This window comes from Pithys albifrons, chromosome 8, assembly GCF_047495875.1.
Source record: "Pithys albifrons albifrons isolate INPA30051 chromosome 8, PitAlb_v1, whole genome shotgun sequence".
In the NCBI taxonomy this organism is placed as follows: Eukaryota; Metazoa; Chordata; class Aves; order Passeriformes; family Thamnophilidae; genus Pithys; species Pithys albifrons.
Window position 1 is genome coordinate 17,302,136 of NC_092465.1, and position 16,501 is coordinate 17,318,636.

The window sequence follows — 16,501 nt, forward strand, 5'->3', positions numbered from 1 at the left end:
CTAATCAGGAAGCATCAGGTCAGTTTGTTGGGGCAAATCATCAGTGCCTGGGGCACTGATAAGAGCCTGAGAGAGGATAGAAATGTGACAATGCTGAGGGTCTGTGCCAGGGAGCTGCCAGGACTGAACCATCCCCTCCTGCCTGGTGTCTGCCTGGCCAGCAAAGCCACTGCTGGTACTTTGCTGGGTGAGCAGACTCATGGTCAGCCTAATGGCTTGTGAAATCCTTTCTTTGCTGTGGGCTGGTCAATAAATAACTAACTGCTGTATGTGCTTAGCTGTGTATATTCTGCTTACAGATTATCTTTGAGACTGGCTAAAGATACTAGAACTAACTGATGCAAAACCAAGGCTGTAACAAATACCTGTAAATACATTTTTGGTTTTTTTACGTTCAATGGAAGAAAAAAAAACAGTGGAGGATTTTCTTACCGGAAAAGTGGAAGTATTTCCCACTGGAGAAAAGCTGAAGCACACAAAGGAAAAGTAATTTTCTACTTCTCCTTGTAAAAAGCTAAAACTGTTTACCAAAACATCAAAATTACTAGTCAGTTTTCTCTTTGCCTGCTTTTAAATCATGGTTTTATTCCACTACCTTTAAGTGCTTCACAGATGTCAGCCCTGTGTGTGTGAATTTCAGGTGGTGAAAATACATAGGAAAATTTCTACTGCAGAGATCAGCAGAGAGCACATGCAGAAACCATTTCCCAAGTATTTTTCCCCTTGGTAACACTTGAATGCTGCGCTTTAAAATAATAATGCTACTTAGAATGCTTCCTAAGCATGTTGATCTGAACACCTCTAGTGTTCATGTGGGAAGTCTTCAGGGTGCCACATACCTTCACTCCTTAAGTTCTCCGAAAATCTCTTTCCATCCCTCTGAAACTGTAAAAAGAAGTCAGTTTATTCAGCTGAAGGGACACCATTGTAACACAGCAGAACTCAGAACACCACTGATGTAATTATGGAGTGAGGGGAAACAGTTGAAAAATGCAAGATAACTTAAACAGTTACAGCTTGCCTGTGGAGAAGCTGGCCTTTCTTCTTGGGCATGGAAAGAAAATCCAGTAGTATTTTCCCCTGATATGATTTCTTTACAACAGCAGTAGGCTGCACAGATTTCTCAGATGGAAGACATGGTTAGAGCTATCCTGTAAAGGAAAGACTGACTCATTCCACATGCAGGCTTTTACGCTCTCCTTCTACTCACTGACCTGTAAATCTTGGCTGTTCTGACATCACCTTGGCTTTTCTTGGAGTTGCTGGAGGAGAAGCTGCCAAGCAGAATAGGTTTTGTATACCCTAACCCCTATTCTGGATAGAATTAATGGACCAAGACTGAAAGCCAAAAGCCTCAGATTTGTTTAGGTTAAACAATGCCAGAATTTGTTGGCTGGGGAATGATACAGATGATCTTTCACAGTTGAAAGAGTACATCAGTGTGGCAAGCACTTGGAAGGTAACAGCACACATATCTTAAATGCCACCAAATAATGCATTGGCTTTCACAATAAGACACTGCTGGACAGAATAGGATTGAGTATCTTATTCCAATGCATGTGAAAGTTTGCAAATAATTTTGTAGTGGTTGATCACAGCAAAAGGAACAAGTGCAGTGAAGTATGCACAGGAGGAGTAGGAGCACAAACCCACATGAATACTCTGGCACATAAAATGCATTTCTGATATGATGTTTCTGTGGAAATTGAGGTGGCATCGTTTTAGTCAATCTTCAAGTTTGTCTGGTATGGTGGAGGTACAATGGCACAAATTAAATCTACAAGCGGAGAGCAAAACAGAGCTTATTTTTTTTCCTGTGAAAAACTAACACAGAGTACCAGGAAAGTGCTTTAGACTACTTTGTCTTAGGCTACAACAATTCTAGCCCAATATATGCAGTCATTAGCAGGTCTCAGTTGCTCAACAGTACTTTGTTCTACTCCTTGCTAATGCATTGCTTGCACTGGTCTTGCACCTGCCCAGAGCAGGTAATGTAGAAAACAGAGGAAGGTAAAAGATTATGTTCAGTGTCTAAAGAACAGCTACCTTCTAATCACTAACAAGTGACAAAAAACAGGGTCAGTGCATGATCTTGCACATAACATTTGTTTCAGTGCACAATCACCCTACACAAATATGATGCTTATCTGTATTTGTTAACAGGTAAAAAAATTAACAGCAGGTTTGCAAGTAGAGTTGTATGCAAGAAGATGGAGTCAATGTTTGAACAAGCTAGTTGGCAATGAGTTTTATTATATACAATAAAAGTATATTACATAAACATATCGCATTACTGCACATTGCCTGATAGAAATGATACACACAATCTTATTATATCAGGCAAAAGGTATAATCTGAAAGCATTCATTCTTATCAATTATACTGAGAGCTAAGTTTATCATAGGGATAATTAGAAAAGCAAATAGAGATCAAAACCCATTTCCAACCTGCAGTATCCTGACTCTATTTACAAACATCTTTTGTCAGGTAGTATTCATACTTAATTCAAAAAGACTGCTTATTAATCTGAGCTTAATTCAGTATGGTGATGAAATGAATAATTAACAAAACCCTTTTAAAGTTTTCTGTATTCATCTTCTCATGCATTGCATTTTAGACAGGCAACACACTGGGCCAATATTTACATGACCCCAAAATGTTTAAATGGTATTTTTTTCAGTTATAAGAGTCATGTTTAGTAACACAGTGTGATGTTTTTTTTTCTCCATTAATAATAAGGGTGATAACTGTTGAGGATGTTTTCATTGCATAAGCTACTGTAAATCAAGTTGCCCAACCTCAAGGTGAGTCCCTTTGCTAGCTCCACTGGAAACATTTATTTTCAGTATCTTGCATTAGCATGGTGTGACTGAAAGCTTGGGCCATGCATCATCTGCAACATGACCCCACCTGACATCCCCAGCAGGCTGCCTGGCCCACCACAGGCCTGGTGGAGCCCTTGGGACACCTCAAGGCCAAGTGTGTAATGGAAAGAACTGTCTCCCGAGGGGGAGAGGGTGCTCCAGAGCAGCGTAGCCTGGGGTGTGCGAACCTCCCCTTTGCTTATGCAGCATCTGTAGCAGGGCGCAGGAGCCCCCTGGATCACCCACCCACTGCTCTCTGCCACTTGCAATCTTGGGCACCCAAGGCTAGATCAAAGCCACTCTCCTGCCACACACATCAATAGAACACCACACCAAGACCAAGCAATTGGTAAAGCATTTGGCTGAGAAGACAAAAGTTTGAATTTTCCTCTCCTGCTTTCCCAAGCTTAACTTTGGGTGGAGCAGTCGTCTATCCAATACACACCATCAGTAGTAGCGATCTTACCAAAAGGATAATAAAATCAGAGATTATCTTGAAAGAAATAAAGTGCTTCAAGATTGCAGCTGGAAGGCAAACACTGGGGATCATTTTGAATTCACCTCTGCTCTCCAGAACTGGGTATGCCAGCCAGTGTCAGCGCACATGGGAAAACAAAAGCACTTGTAGGCAGCAGCCTGATGCTATGAGCTACCAAAGTGACCCCTCATTTCCACTCTTACTTCTAAAAAACGGCTTGCATTTACAACTACAGTATGCAAGCCTGGTTACACACAGCTCTCCGTGTGGACTGACACAGTGGACAACAGAGTTCTTGCATTCAGATCAGACATCTCATCACATACTTTTCATACATCTTTTCCTGTTTTGTCTGAAAGAGTGACTTTGTCGTGAAGTGTGAAAGAGTTAAATTAGATTTTAACAAAAGACAGAGGAGGGAAAAACCCAGACTGTAAAGCAGAAAGCAGCTCTAAACATTTAAAGATCAATGTGAAGGTTTTACCATAACCTGTTTGACTTTTCCTCCAATAAAGGAAGGACTGAAGAAAAAAGATGATACATTTTCATTTTTTTGAATATTTTTTATTCAAAAGTTTTCAAAGAAATAAAACAGAAAAAAGCTAACAATCTAATCAAATTTACAGTTCAAAAATGTCTTTTGGCGTTTAACAACAAGTCCTAGGAAACAAAACTACAGAGTTATCTTGAACCGGACAAATAAGTTACCACTGGCAAGTTTGTGGCACTAGTAAAACAAAAATAAAAAATTAACTCTCTTGATCATATAGATATCTCTATGAAAATCTTTTTTTTTTCAATCTGTACAAAAGGTCTTTCTTCATAAATTAATTTTTTATAATTTAATGGCTGTCTACTATGTGATGTTTAAGTAACTGATTATTTCTTTATGTACAGAGGTTAAATTTCCCAAATCTTACCCAGACAATGAGTATGGCACTTAGTTCAGACATTTCTGGCAGCAACTCTTCCCTCCCTCTAACACAGCTATCATAATGCAGTTTTAATTAACGCAAATATAGCAAGTAGTGAGAGATCCAGGTTTGGAAGGTTACCAAATACAGGCAAGGTGCTGCAGGAAGTCTGGACTTTTACAAAGCAGTAATATTCCAGGGAGCATAGAACCAATAATACCACAACTTTTTTAAAAAAGAAAAAAACAAAAACACATCTCTTATGACTATGCATTTCACTAGAATCTACACTTCTCAGAGCAGCAATTTACTTTTGAAACTATGAAATGTCACCGACACCTATACTCCAATACTCACACAAAATTTAAAAACTAAAAAATACTTGAAAGAAACAACTGCTTAGCCCCAGCTCCTGAGCTAGGATGATTTGGTCTGTGGAAACAGGGAGGGCCAGCAACCTGTCCCAATACAAAAGGAAATAAACTTTGAGGTAGATAACTGATCATATACAGCTGACCAGAGAAGTACACAGTTTTGGAAGACAACTTAATTTATCATTCGATTTAAAACATATGCAATTGTAATAAAGAGCTTTAGTAGCAGTGAATTATCTAATATGTGAAGTACAAATAACTGTGTATTTATGAATCAGGAATTTCATAGTTTCAAAATTGATTTTCTTTACACTTAACACTTGTAGTGATGATGTAAAGTGTGGCACTGCTTGGATCCAAGTCTTCCTTCATGCTTTTGTGTCCATACATCAATTAAAATTATAAAACCTAAATGCAAATGTACAAAAAAGGCACATTCTCCTAACCGCAAACTGGTCCGGCAAAAATAAAGAGTACAGAAGACGCAATGCTGAGACAAATCAGAATTATTGGTTACTGGCTCTTTGTTCTTTGGTAAAGTTACCTTTTAAAAGTGCCAAGTCTTTTTATTTACCCACTATAGAGAGCTAGTATCCAATCAATTATGCTTCCACTTAAATCTCAGCGTATGTTTGAAAACAAGTCCTTTAGCTTTTGCCATTTTGCTGTAATAGCAACTTTTCTGTTTGCTAAGTCTCAGCACAATCCTCATCCTAAAGCACTATCATTAGTATAAAGGAAGGACAAAAACATTCGGTGATATCTCCACCCCAAACTCCCTACTCTACCTATGCTAAAACTAGAACATCAAGTTAGTTTCTGAAAAAGGCAAAAAAAGATTTTACATTGCATCATACAGCAGAGTTCCTAAATCGTTCAAACTAACAGAGGGAACTATTGGCATATGGCCTTACAAACAATTTATACTATTAAAATTTCCCCAGTCAGAAAATGTGCTTCACACAAAACATTTTTTCCCCTCTTGCATTTCACTACCTTACATATTATGTGAAAAAATCATTAAAAACACTTACTACACATTAAAAAAGCCAAATTTTCAGCAATTTTTATTGACTACCTTTAAAAGCCCTATGCTGCTGTTTTACAAGGCATAATAGACCAGCTCATTTGGTCAAAGCATTCTACACCATTAGTTTGGACTACTTACTGAAACAGCTACAGCATTGAAAGATTTAAGGCAAATTGGAATTTATAGAAAAGGATAAGACACTTCACACTACATTAAAAGAAAAACAGAAAGCTAAAAGACCAGACACTATAACTGCAACACTGCACTAAAGCAACACTCACACACTGCAAGCACGGAACATCATCTTAGATGTTTTACTATTTTAAACTTCAGAAAATCCATTTCATACAAAAAAAAAGAAAAAAGAAAAAAAGAGGAAAAAACCAAACAAAATAAAAATAAACCAAAACACAAATTCTGTCATGCACATGAATAAGTCTTCATGGTCACCTGTGCATACCCAGAAATTTGAATTTTTTTTTGCGTCATAACACTTGATAAAAACTTTTTTTACTAAAATAAACCTGTTCATGGGAACAGCTACTAGATGAATTTAAGGTTTTTCTTATGCACCTTATAGAACTTATAGCAAAAATAGTTTTAGTTGATTTCATTATAAATAACATTTTCAAGAACCTGTGCAAAACTGTCAATAATTCCTAAAGCACAATTGATCAGTAAAATCCATGATTGTTTCAGCCTTTGCACCCTTCTCCAGGCCAGGTCAACACTGGACATCTGTAACACAGAAAGGTCAGAGCTACAGTGGAGTTACAATCACACAATTCTTTTCTAATGTAGCTGTCCACAAAACTAAATAATTTCCTATTTTAGACAGCTGTAAGAAGACTAAGTGAAACTGAGCATAAACCTGAGAAGTGACACAGGCAGCACTCCAGGTTCTTGGCCCTTCCCAGGATAAGGCTCTTTTCCAGGACACAGCCTGTCCTGTATTTTCCACTCTTTCTCTAATAACTGCTCGGCATGCAGAGTTCCCACTGAGGAACTGTGAGGCTGCACTCAAAGCTCTTCCCTCCCTTCTTTTTTGTTTTGTTGTTGTTGTTTCCTTTTAATTGACCGAAAGTGATTGAGTGTGCTACTTCTGTGTCATCTCCAAGGCTTCTGATACTTTTGAGAAGGGGTACAACTTTTTTTTGGTGCAGCCTAAGGGAGGCTGCGTACAACAGATAATACAGAGACAGCTACTGTGCCTCCGTGATGGTGATACTGCAGGGCTCATCAAATTTGAAGGCAGACTTCTCAATGTACTGTATTGGCTTATATTGCCACATGGGTTTGAAAAATACCCAGCTAACTACAAAAAAGTTTAGACAATTTTTTAATTTCTCAAGGCAAGGCAAAGTTTGGTATCTTAAGGCTTGTACATTTATAGGTGCATATACAACAGGGTTTTTTTCATGTCCCTTTGACTATTTTTCACATAGGAGCAACTTTTTGAAAAGAAGCTATGAAGTTATTAAATGCAGCTGCCAAAGGAAAGTATATTTTTGATTGACTGCATCCATTTGTGCAAATGGGCTAATTGTCATTTACCCCTCTTTTATGGGAATATGTATATTGACTTTAAATAGGACATTCCCAAAAGTGCTGCATGTGCATTTAGAAAGATGTTTCAATTTGACAACAGTAACAAAGCTACAACAATCAAGAGATTGCAGTGTTCCCTGTATTTAGGGCACGAAATAATGGTCAATTCCCTCCCCTTCACCTGTCTGAGACAAGACAAGTACCAGCATGTTCCAGGGACAGAAATACCAAATGCCATACCCTAAGGCTGAAATCAGCTGAGTAATATTAACCTGCCCCACGTGCCCACTGCTATAGTCACTGCTAACACAGATCTCATTGGCTCCTACTGCATATAAATACAGGTAACAGTGCTTCTCTGAAGAATAAACATGTGAAGAAGTGACTTATAACAAACAGACAGAATTGCTCACAGAGCTTGGAATTCTACACAAAGTTGTCAGTACAAAATGTTTTTCAGATGGCAACACAACTTAACCTTTCAGGAGACTTAAGGCTGCTCCTCCTGCCTGGCCTTAGTCTTTGGGAAAGATACTGACAGGCTGGGAAAGAGAGACAGGATGGGGATATGGCATGCAGGATTATGCTTCACTGTCTACCACAGATCTCTATTGGTAAGGAGGTTTTACATGCCCAGAGGGAAGACTTAAGGCAAAACAAATAATTCCTTGAAAAGCAGTTAATACCCGGCAACAGCCTTGGCATGGGAAACGTGCAGGAGTCATGATTTTAGCACTAGGAGATGGATAACAAGAAGAGTCTGTGGCTTTGCTTTCTGCCTGTCCTGGAAGCAAATCAAGGATGTGGGCTTTCTCTAGATGCCAGCATTTGGCCAGACTACAGAACAACACAGGTCATATGCTGTGCTACACAGGCTGTGCCATATGTTGAATTTGTCAAGTTTCCCCATTGGTTTGTTTCTATCTTTACATGTAAGAAGCTGTTATGCCAATTATAGGGATGAGAGTAATGTCAAATAGCACAGCTGACCTGCAGAATCAAAGGTAATGCCAAAACACATGTTCCCTTGGATCAATACATTTTAGAGAGAATGTCACACAACTATAGCACTTAACTGGTTATGATTATCCAGTATCTAATAAATGCCATGAGGGCTGTAGATAAACCTTTCAAAGACAGCCATTAGTACATTATTGCAGCTGAACGGAATTTTTCAGTGTGAGGTCTTAGAAAATGTGATGTGAAAACTATGTCAAGTTGCCTAGCTTACAAAGCACTCAAAAAAAGGATGAGTCAAGAAAGAAGTAAATTCCAGAATTTTAAAACATGGATGATGGAAAAACAAATGGTTAGTGCAAGCAACATTTTCAGGACAGAAATCTACCCAAAAAGCAAAAATTTTGCATGGAAGAAGTTCAGGATAAGCTAATGATTGGCTAGTGAAAAAGGCCATGCAAGCAAAACCAGAGGAAACCTTCAGTAGGCAAGTAAAACTCTGGAATTAGAGCCAAACCAGGACATGGATTAAAAATTAATTGACAAAATTCTGGACCAAACTGCTTTTTCCTAGAAAAAAGTATGAGCAGGGAATTTTTTAGGAGAAAAGGTCAGCAAGGATTTCTACCAGACCACCTCGCTGTCTGTGGTCTGTAAATCAGTCACAAAGCTGCTTCTAACCTTTTATGTACCACAGAACTAGAGCATGATATGTCTATCAATACAGTTCCCTTTAGAATTTTGATTCTCACATTTTTGCATGAATTCATTGTTATTCTGTATACAGCATGCTGCTAAAATGAACAAATTAAAATGCAACATAATCCAGTTATGCTACAGAGAAATTATTAAAACAATATTACTCATAATTTATTAGCTCATTTCTGGATCCTATGTTTCCTTCCCTGGCTTGTGACTCTGGCCAAGTTCAAATTAGCTTCACTTTTTGTCCCCAGATATTATCATCAGTACTATTTATATGACATTAAAAAAATCAATACAGAGTACTGTGAGTTATGAAATAAAGTATCTTTGAGTTCACGTCTTTCATGAGACAGGATGAGCCCCTACCTCACAGTTATTTATTTTGCTGATACGTATATGGAGAATGGTCACTGGATGTCTCTACTGTAACCTGTTGTTGACCACTGGCTTCCTGAAAATAAAAAAGAAGACAAGCCATAAGACACAAAATCAGTAGCCTTACCTGCAATCTGTATTTCCATGGGACTCCTCCAATTAACAGTGTTCAAATTTAAAATCTTCCAGCATTTCTCAAGTGAGGTATTACAAATATGAGGTGTTAACTTTACATTGATTGACATTTCAGCAAACAAGAGAAATAAAATGATCATGCAAACCTTCTATTTACTCAGCTGCTTTGATGATAACTTAAAAAAAAAATCCTCAAACTTTTGACATTATAGAAATAAATACAGAGAGAATGCGAAAAACTGCTCAAATCTTTTCTATCTGCAAATGCAAAAGAATATTCTGTTTCTCTTTTTTCAAGGGGCAGCAAGAAGAATGAGATCTACTTACCACACGTACAAACACTACCACTATGAGTATTGTGATGGAATTGGCACCAGGAAAGACAAAGAGTTTTGCACCCAGACCTCCCAGAAACCATGAAATTAAATTCAGCTGAGAGTGCTCTGGCAGACACAGCAATCAACTAATTACCAAAAGTAGTACTTCTGATCAGTATGGGCAGATGAACCAAACTGAACCAAACAAATTCTGGAGTTCCTGGACAAATAGACTTTGAAATTAAATGTTTCTTTTTTACAGGCTCTGGAAGAGACTATCTAGCACTCATTCAGAATACAAAAGCTGTAGCGTAACCTTGTCTAGTTTCTGTTAAATAAGTAGTGACCTAAGAAAGCATGGAAGGCAAGTCAAAATAGTAGACAAACTATTGTCTACCATTTAGTTATGCTCTCCAACTAGACTAATAAACCTGTTCAATGGAGGGGTTTATTAGACGAATATGCACAGTATCCTGACATGCCAGAGTCAAATCAGCATTCTTTGCAAAAAGTTACAATCACAGTCTGTTGGCAGAGAATTTTTCTCACTTGTAAAATAAATGAAAGATCAAAACTACAATACACTCCCTGGCTTGTTGCTAATGGAGTTAGGTTTAAACAAGACACAAGGTTTGTCTGAGCTATGCTCACACAGAAGCTTGCTCCAAGTACGGTACAGGTCACTCTTTGTTATTATGCTAACCATATTAGTTGAGAATAATGACATTTTATAGTTTCAATATACATTGCATTCACAGTTACAGTATTTGCCTTTAAGCAATAGTTTTCCTAGGAAAAAAACAACAAACCCAAACCCATAATCATATTTCTTCTCTCTGGTCTTCTATAAAATATACTGACCTCAACAGGAACTGCTGCTGTCTGGACATGTGTGTACTGGGGGATGTAGGCTCCTTGCATAGCTGTTGTGGCTGGCATGTACTAGAAAGACAGAGTACATTATGTTGAGTTGAAGCCCAACGTAAATTTCAGAGTTTTCAAAATACCTATCATGATATTGTTTAATAGATATTGACTGTTTCCCTAAACAAATATACATGGGAGGAAAGACTTTTGTGTCTTTCCAGAAAAGTCATGTATCTCTTTTCGGAAGATTCCAATTTAGACTTCAAAGGCTATGTAAAAGGCTTTTCCTTCTCTGTTAATCCCAGTATTTTCTTTTTTTTAATTCTACCTGCACAGAAAAGAATTGTCTTACAGTTTAGAAGCTGTCCTGCATCTCTTCTGATTTAGTCTCTCTTCCACACTTTAAGGGTTCAGAGTTGCACAAAGGAATAAAAAGAGTAAAAGCAACTATTTTTAATTTTTTTTGATGCACCTCTGAAGTTACCTCCTGGGTTCTTTTCATTAGCTTCGATCTATTTTTATTTACTTATTTCCAATTTCTGATCAGGCAATAGACCGAATAAAAACTGCTGAACATGATTTAAAAATGGAGACAGTTCTTAGCAGGTTGTAGGATAAAGGATGACTTAAAGGATTACTTTTTTCTACATGCAAACTGCACAGGCATACTGTGATATATTTGCGGTATTTTCTACTTGTGTAAATTCTAATTTGTATGAAATTGCTACATACTGTTCCAGTACTGCCTAATGAAAGATGACTCATCTGCTGCGTCAGAGGGCTTATCATTGATGCAGGCTGTAGTGACATGGTGTGGTCCATGGAGGGAGTCAGTACAGCACCCTGTTAAAACAGAGAGGGAAAGAAATGGTTGCAACGCTCAGATTTTAATTTCATTTTTGATTTGACAGTCTAAGTATAGACTGTCCTTTCATGGGGATATACCACAAGAACTCTCCTTAATTCCAGGCACTGAGTCAAAAAAGCAGGTCTGAAGTATTTTGAATATTCTACTTGAGCATCTGTGCTTTGCAGTTTGGTAACTGGGTAAGATTTGCATTGAATTCCCAATTGTACATGCAACTGATGTGCAATGCACTCGAGAGACCTGCTGAAAATGCGGTACAAAATATGAGTTTAACCAGATGCCAATTTGAAAGGCAAAAATTTGCACACATTACCAGACAGAGTTTCATTTATATACGCTTTGGAATTTCATGCTTTAGAAAGAAACTTTTATCTCATATTTAGGAACAAAGGCTTAGAAGGAACATTTGTATTGGGCAAATTCTATCCATCACACACATTTCTGCAGAGTGAGTTAGCAATGCTGATTCTTTGTCTAAATACTAGCTGCTGTGATGACATTCCTATCAGTTCTGTAGCACTTTGTTAGAATCATGAAAATAATACATTGACTTTTTAAGCACTTGAGATTGCTAATATGGAGGGCACACCCATAAGTTTTTCAGAGTTAACTGAAATGGAGGATTACCAAGAAATTTCATTTTACCAATCACGTTCCATAAAAACACATTTCCAAATACTTTCTCTAACTTATGCTTGTAGAAGGTGTTGATTAAAACTGATGGAGACTCAAAACTAACAAATAATTGCAGTATACTGAAAGCCAGTATTTTGAATTAATAACTGATCCTTACAATAAAAACCAAAAAGAAAATAAAAAGAAGTATAGAATACAGTTGGGAAAACAACCATGTGATCAGTGTAGATGAAATGAGTCACAGACACATCAAACACTGAAAGAATTTCCTGTCTGTAGACTGCAGGCTTCTCTGAAAAGCAAATGAACAAGACAGCACCCGTCTTTGCACAGGCCAAAACTGAACTTCAGTCAAGAAAACAGATCTTTATTTTCAACTGTGAAATCTCATCTTGTGTACCTGTAAAACTAATATACCTTATAGCATTGTATCAACTTGCGGCTTTCACAGTAAGATTTGCAAGATGTTTTTTTTACGAAAATCTGTGTTGATAGAGAGCTAAGTTAAAACCTGTTGTGTGTGTGTGTATTTAAGATCAAAAACCACAAATACCACAATTAGGAGTGTGAGAGGGTGTTCTGGTTCAGCATCACCTTCTCTGTATGCCCAAGAAGAAAATGTTCTGCCAAGTAGATTTAAATTCTATAACCTGCATGGAGAGGTTAATTAAAGTCAAGACAATATCCTTTCTATATCTGGAAAAAGACGTGTCTGTTAACTACAGGAGAGCATATATTAAAGTGCCTGTTATTATTTGTAATGCTCATCTCAAGAAACCTAGTAAGTCTCAGATATACTGGTACTTAATTGGCAAATGCCAGAGACAAGAAGGAAAATATCATGGGAGAGTACAGATTAGATTGCCTGACAGTCTGGTACAGATGCCACAGCCAAAAGAGTAGGGAGCCTAGCATTACTCATGAGTGGTGAAGCCAGAACAGGCTATTCAGGTTTCCTCAAGTGAGCGCCCATAATGTCATTTATATCACTGCATCCATCTGTCTTTCACAAATTATCCAGTCTGAACTATGGTAGACCTATTCTAAAACATTGGGTCTCCAATTTCAGCTCCTGAAAGGTAAACAGTATGTAAAACATTGATATTTGCAAAATGTTTTTTAAAGTAAAAATACAACAAACAAACAAAACCAACCACAAAAAAACCAAACAAAACCCCAAACAAACAGAAAAACACGAAAGTTTCCTCTTTTTGACTTGGTAAGTCTAATGGTCCTTTATCGCCTTGATGTCCTGAATGTAGGGGTTTTTTAGACCTGATAATAAGAGGCCCCAGTTCAGGTTACTATCTTTATTTCACCTTTCATTTTGATCCATGATTTAACACGATGTAATTGTTAAAACTGAAAGTAACTGGGCAGGAATCAACCTACTTCTTCTGTAAAGTAAGTAAAGTGTTTATACCATGAGTAACACAACAATGGAGAAGCATAAAAACTTACTGGGTGCTGCATTATATATGGTTGAGGCTGCATCCAAGAAGGACTCTGAACCTAGAACAAATTGAGATTTTATTATTCATTTTCCCCCTCCTTATTTATCGACTTTTTAATCCAATTAGTCATTCTGTGGAACAACATCAATTTCTATGATAAATGGACTTATTGTACTTGCAAATCAGAGAGAAGATCTGGAGACAATATACTATGTCTTTAGTGCAGGTTTCAGAATCTTTATCAAGTACACTGAAAGGGTGCAAATAGATGATTGACAGATTTTTGCTATGTTGAAAAAGGAGGCACCATCTGTCTTGGAAATTCCTTTGTGGAAAAGCAATTGGGCTCTCAGAAGGTATACCATCATACCTTCTAGTGTGATCTAAAATAAATGATTGTATTTTCACAAACAAAAAAGAAATCAGATTTTCTGCTGTAATCTTGTTCCAGGAAAAAGGAGAAGATTTAGGAGAATTGTTCTTCTCCAAGACACTGCAGTATGTTATATCCAAAGCACAGGAAGAGAAGAAGGTTCTGAAGAGCCTTCCTGCTCTTGCAACAAACAAAACAGTGACCACCCAAATACTTTAACTGTGGTAGCATGCCTAACTTTGCATGACAAAGTAAATTAAAAAGGTAAACTAATAGGTTATATGGTTATTTTAGTTAAAAAGACCTGGTTGCAACAACTCTGAAAAAATATGCTGCATGAAATATTAAAGGTAAGAACAAAAATGTTTCATCCCCACCTGCTGTAGGACAAGACAGGACTCTGACCTGCACTGCACATGCAGAACTGAGTCACCACTGCTGCTGGACAATTAAAGGCCTTTAAACACCTCTATCATTCATTCCCAGAGTCCTGTAAACAGGACAGGTAGACACACAGTTTTGAAAACAATCCAGGTGCGGTATTTGCTGGAAGATGGAAGTAATTCTTGCCTCCTTTTGGTACTGACTTTTAAATGAGAGTAATTTTTTTTCTTATTCTGTCAGAAGAAGAGCAAGCAGGAGTTCAAAAATGGAATGGAAGAGACTGGAACACTCCCTTTCCTCAGGCAAAATCTTAATGCCAAAAATACCGGTACAGCCTGACTAAAGCTTTGACTAGTCTGCTTATACTACGATAGTAACTGGCTTAGTAAAGTCCTGGGTATACAGGGATTGCAGAAATAAACACTAGCCAAAACTTTATTACATTTATCTTTAATAAGAATAAAACTAGGAGCAAGTTATACCATACCTCAAAGAAAAAAAATACATAAATCATGCTCGTGTGATACGTTCTGTTGTGTAGAAGACAGACTGTTGCAGGTTTTAGTGAGAGTAATCAGCAATGAAGATGTGACTAACACTCAAATTGCGAAACTCTTCTGGCCAAGAATGTCCTTCCTCCGCAATACAGAATTCATACTTCAATTTAATTTTCAATTCCAATTACTGTGGCACTTCAAACATTATGATATTAATAACTCCATCCACAATAATTTAAGCATGCCATGTATATTGAAATCCTGGTAACTACATTTCTGGAAACATAATGGATTGTGGTCTGCTATCTCAATAAGCCCAGAAAACAATACTGTATTCCTAAGTAGTATGTTTCCATGCCAACTCACAACTTTCACTTAGATTCTGAATATCAGAGTGTCTTATATTGATAAATAATTTATATTTTAATAAAGAATAGTAGCTAATTTTACTGAATTTTTTTTTTCTGGGTAAGAACTTATTGCTATTTCTGAGGTATTGCTGTACCAAGCAGAATGATTCAATATACTGAAAAATATAGTACTAGCACTGTCTGGTGAGAGCAAACGTGTTGCATAAGCTACTTCAGAAATTAATATAAAAATAATCCAACTGCCCTTTGCACCAGAGAACACTTTTAACTCCTACACAACACTTTGCTCATGCAAGGAGGCATTAGATCTCCAAACTAGTATTTCACACCTCCTTCTTCATTCTCCTCACCTGGAATGGAAGGCTAAAAGGAAAATTCTACGAGACTAAACTGAGGAAATGGCCCACAGTGCCTCTGTGAGCCTTCTATATGCCCTTTACATAGCCTTCCATATTCATTCTTACACACAGTAAGTCATAAAACTCAGCATGACTCTCATTAAAAACAAAACAGCCTCTTCTCCCTCCCCTGACATAGAGAGGTAAGAATTTTAAAAATTTAATTAGTTTTGGTTATTTATTACCTGAATCACTGGTGTTCACACCATCTATCGGTTAAACAGTAAAATGCCAAAATAGCTCATCATTTAGCATATAGTGGGATACTTGACATGTCTCAAGCAGTAATTACTGATCGTACATCTGTGACTGCTGTACTAGTTGCATTAAAAACAAGTAGTTTGTAAACTGAAATGTACAATGCCCTAAAATTGAGCATTCTTAAGAGATTTATATCAAAGTACTAAAACTGTTCCAAAGAATTTCTCAGCATGTTGACCCATTTATCAATATCCCTTCTGGGGACTCAAAATGCCACCTATTAAAATCCCTCTTCAGAAAGCTTTGGACTGGGCTCTAAAAACACAAAATGCCCATGGATTTATATTCTAATTTATTGTTCAAAATAAAGTAATCTTTGGTTTAGAGACACTGTCCTAGTATATTAAATTCTTTACTCCTAATAAAAAAACACTGAATTTGAATGCTAAAGTAACTGCAACTCAGAACTCATTTTCAGATTTCTTTCTATGAAATCAACCAAGTTTCTGCACTTGTCTTAGTACAACTACATAACACATTACTGAGGGGCTTTCTGAGAAAAAAACAAAAAAAAGTTCAAAATTCATAGGAAAATATCACTGTAAAAAATTTAAATAAATGAAGAAGCGTTATAAAAAGAATAATTACTTTAAAGATACATTGTTGACATTAGAAGAACCTGACTGAGAAAATGAAAAGCCATATATGAAATGCAGAAGTGGCTACAAATACCTCAGCCATCAGCACAAGTTAGA

The 16,501-nt window shown here is 37.1% G+C and overlaps 1 protein-coding gene across 4 annotated transcripts in view; it reads right to left on the reverse strand.

Annotated features, from left to right (window-relative positions):
* Window positions 1–3,884: 3,884 nt before the first annotated feature.
* Window positions 3,885–16,501, reverse strand: part of RBMS1 (RNA binding motif single stranded interacting protein 1) — a 143,275-nt gene continuing 130,658 nt past the window's right edge. For all 4 annotated transcript variants that reach the window (XM_071561627.1, XM_071561626.1, XM_071561628.1 and 1 more), the window contains exons 10-14: window positions 13,530–13,580; window positions 11,297–11,407; window positions 10,559–10,639; window positions 9,237–9,321; window positions 3,885–6,398 (exon numbers count right to left, since the gene is read on the reverse strand). In XM_071561627.1, the coding sequence (XP_071417728.1) occupies window positions 9,244–9,321; window positions 10,559–10,639; window positions 11,297–11,407; window positions 13,530–13,580 (321 nt within the window). In that variant the 3' untranslated portion in view covers window positions 3,885–6,398; window positions 9,237–9,243. The remainder of the gene's footprint in view (window positions 6,399–9,236; window positions 9,322–10,558; window positions 10,640–11,296; window positions 11,408–13,529; window positions 13,581–16,501) is intronic.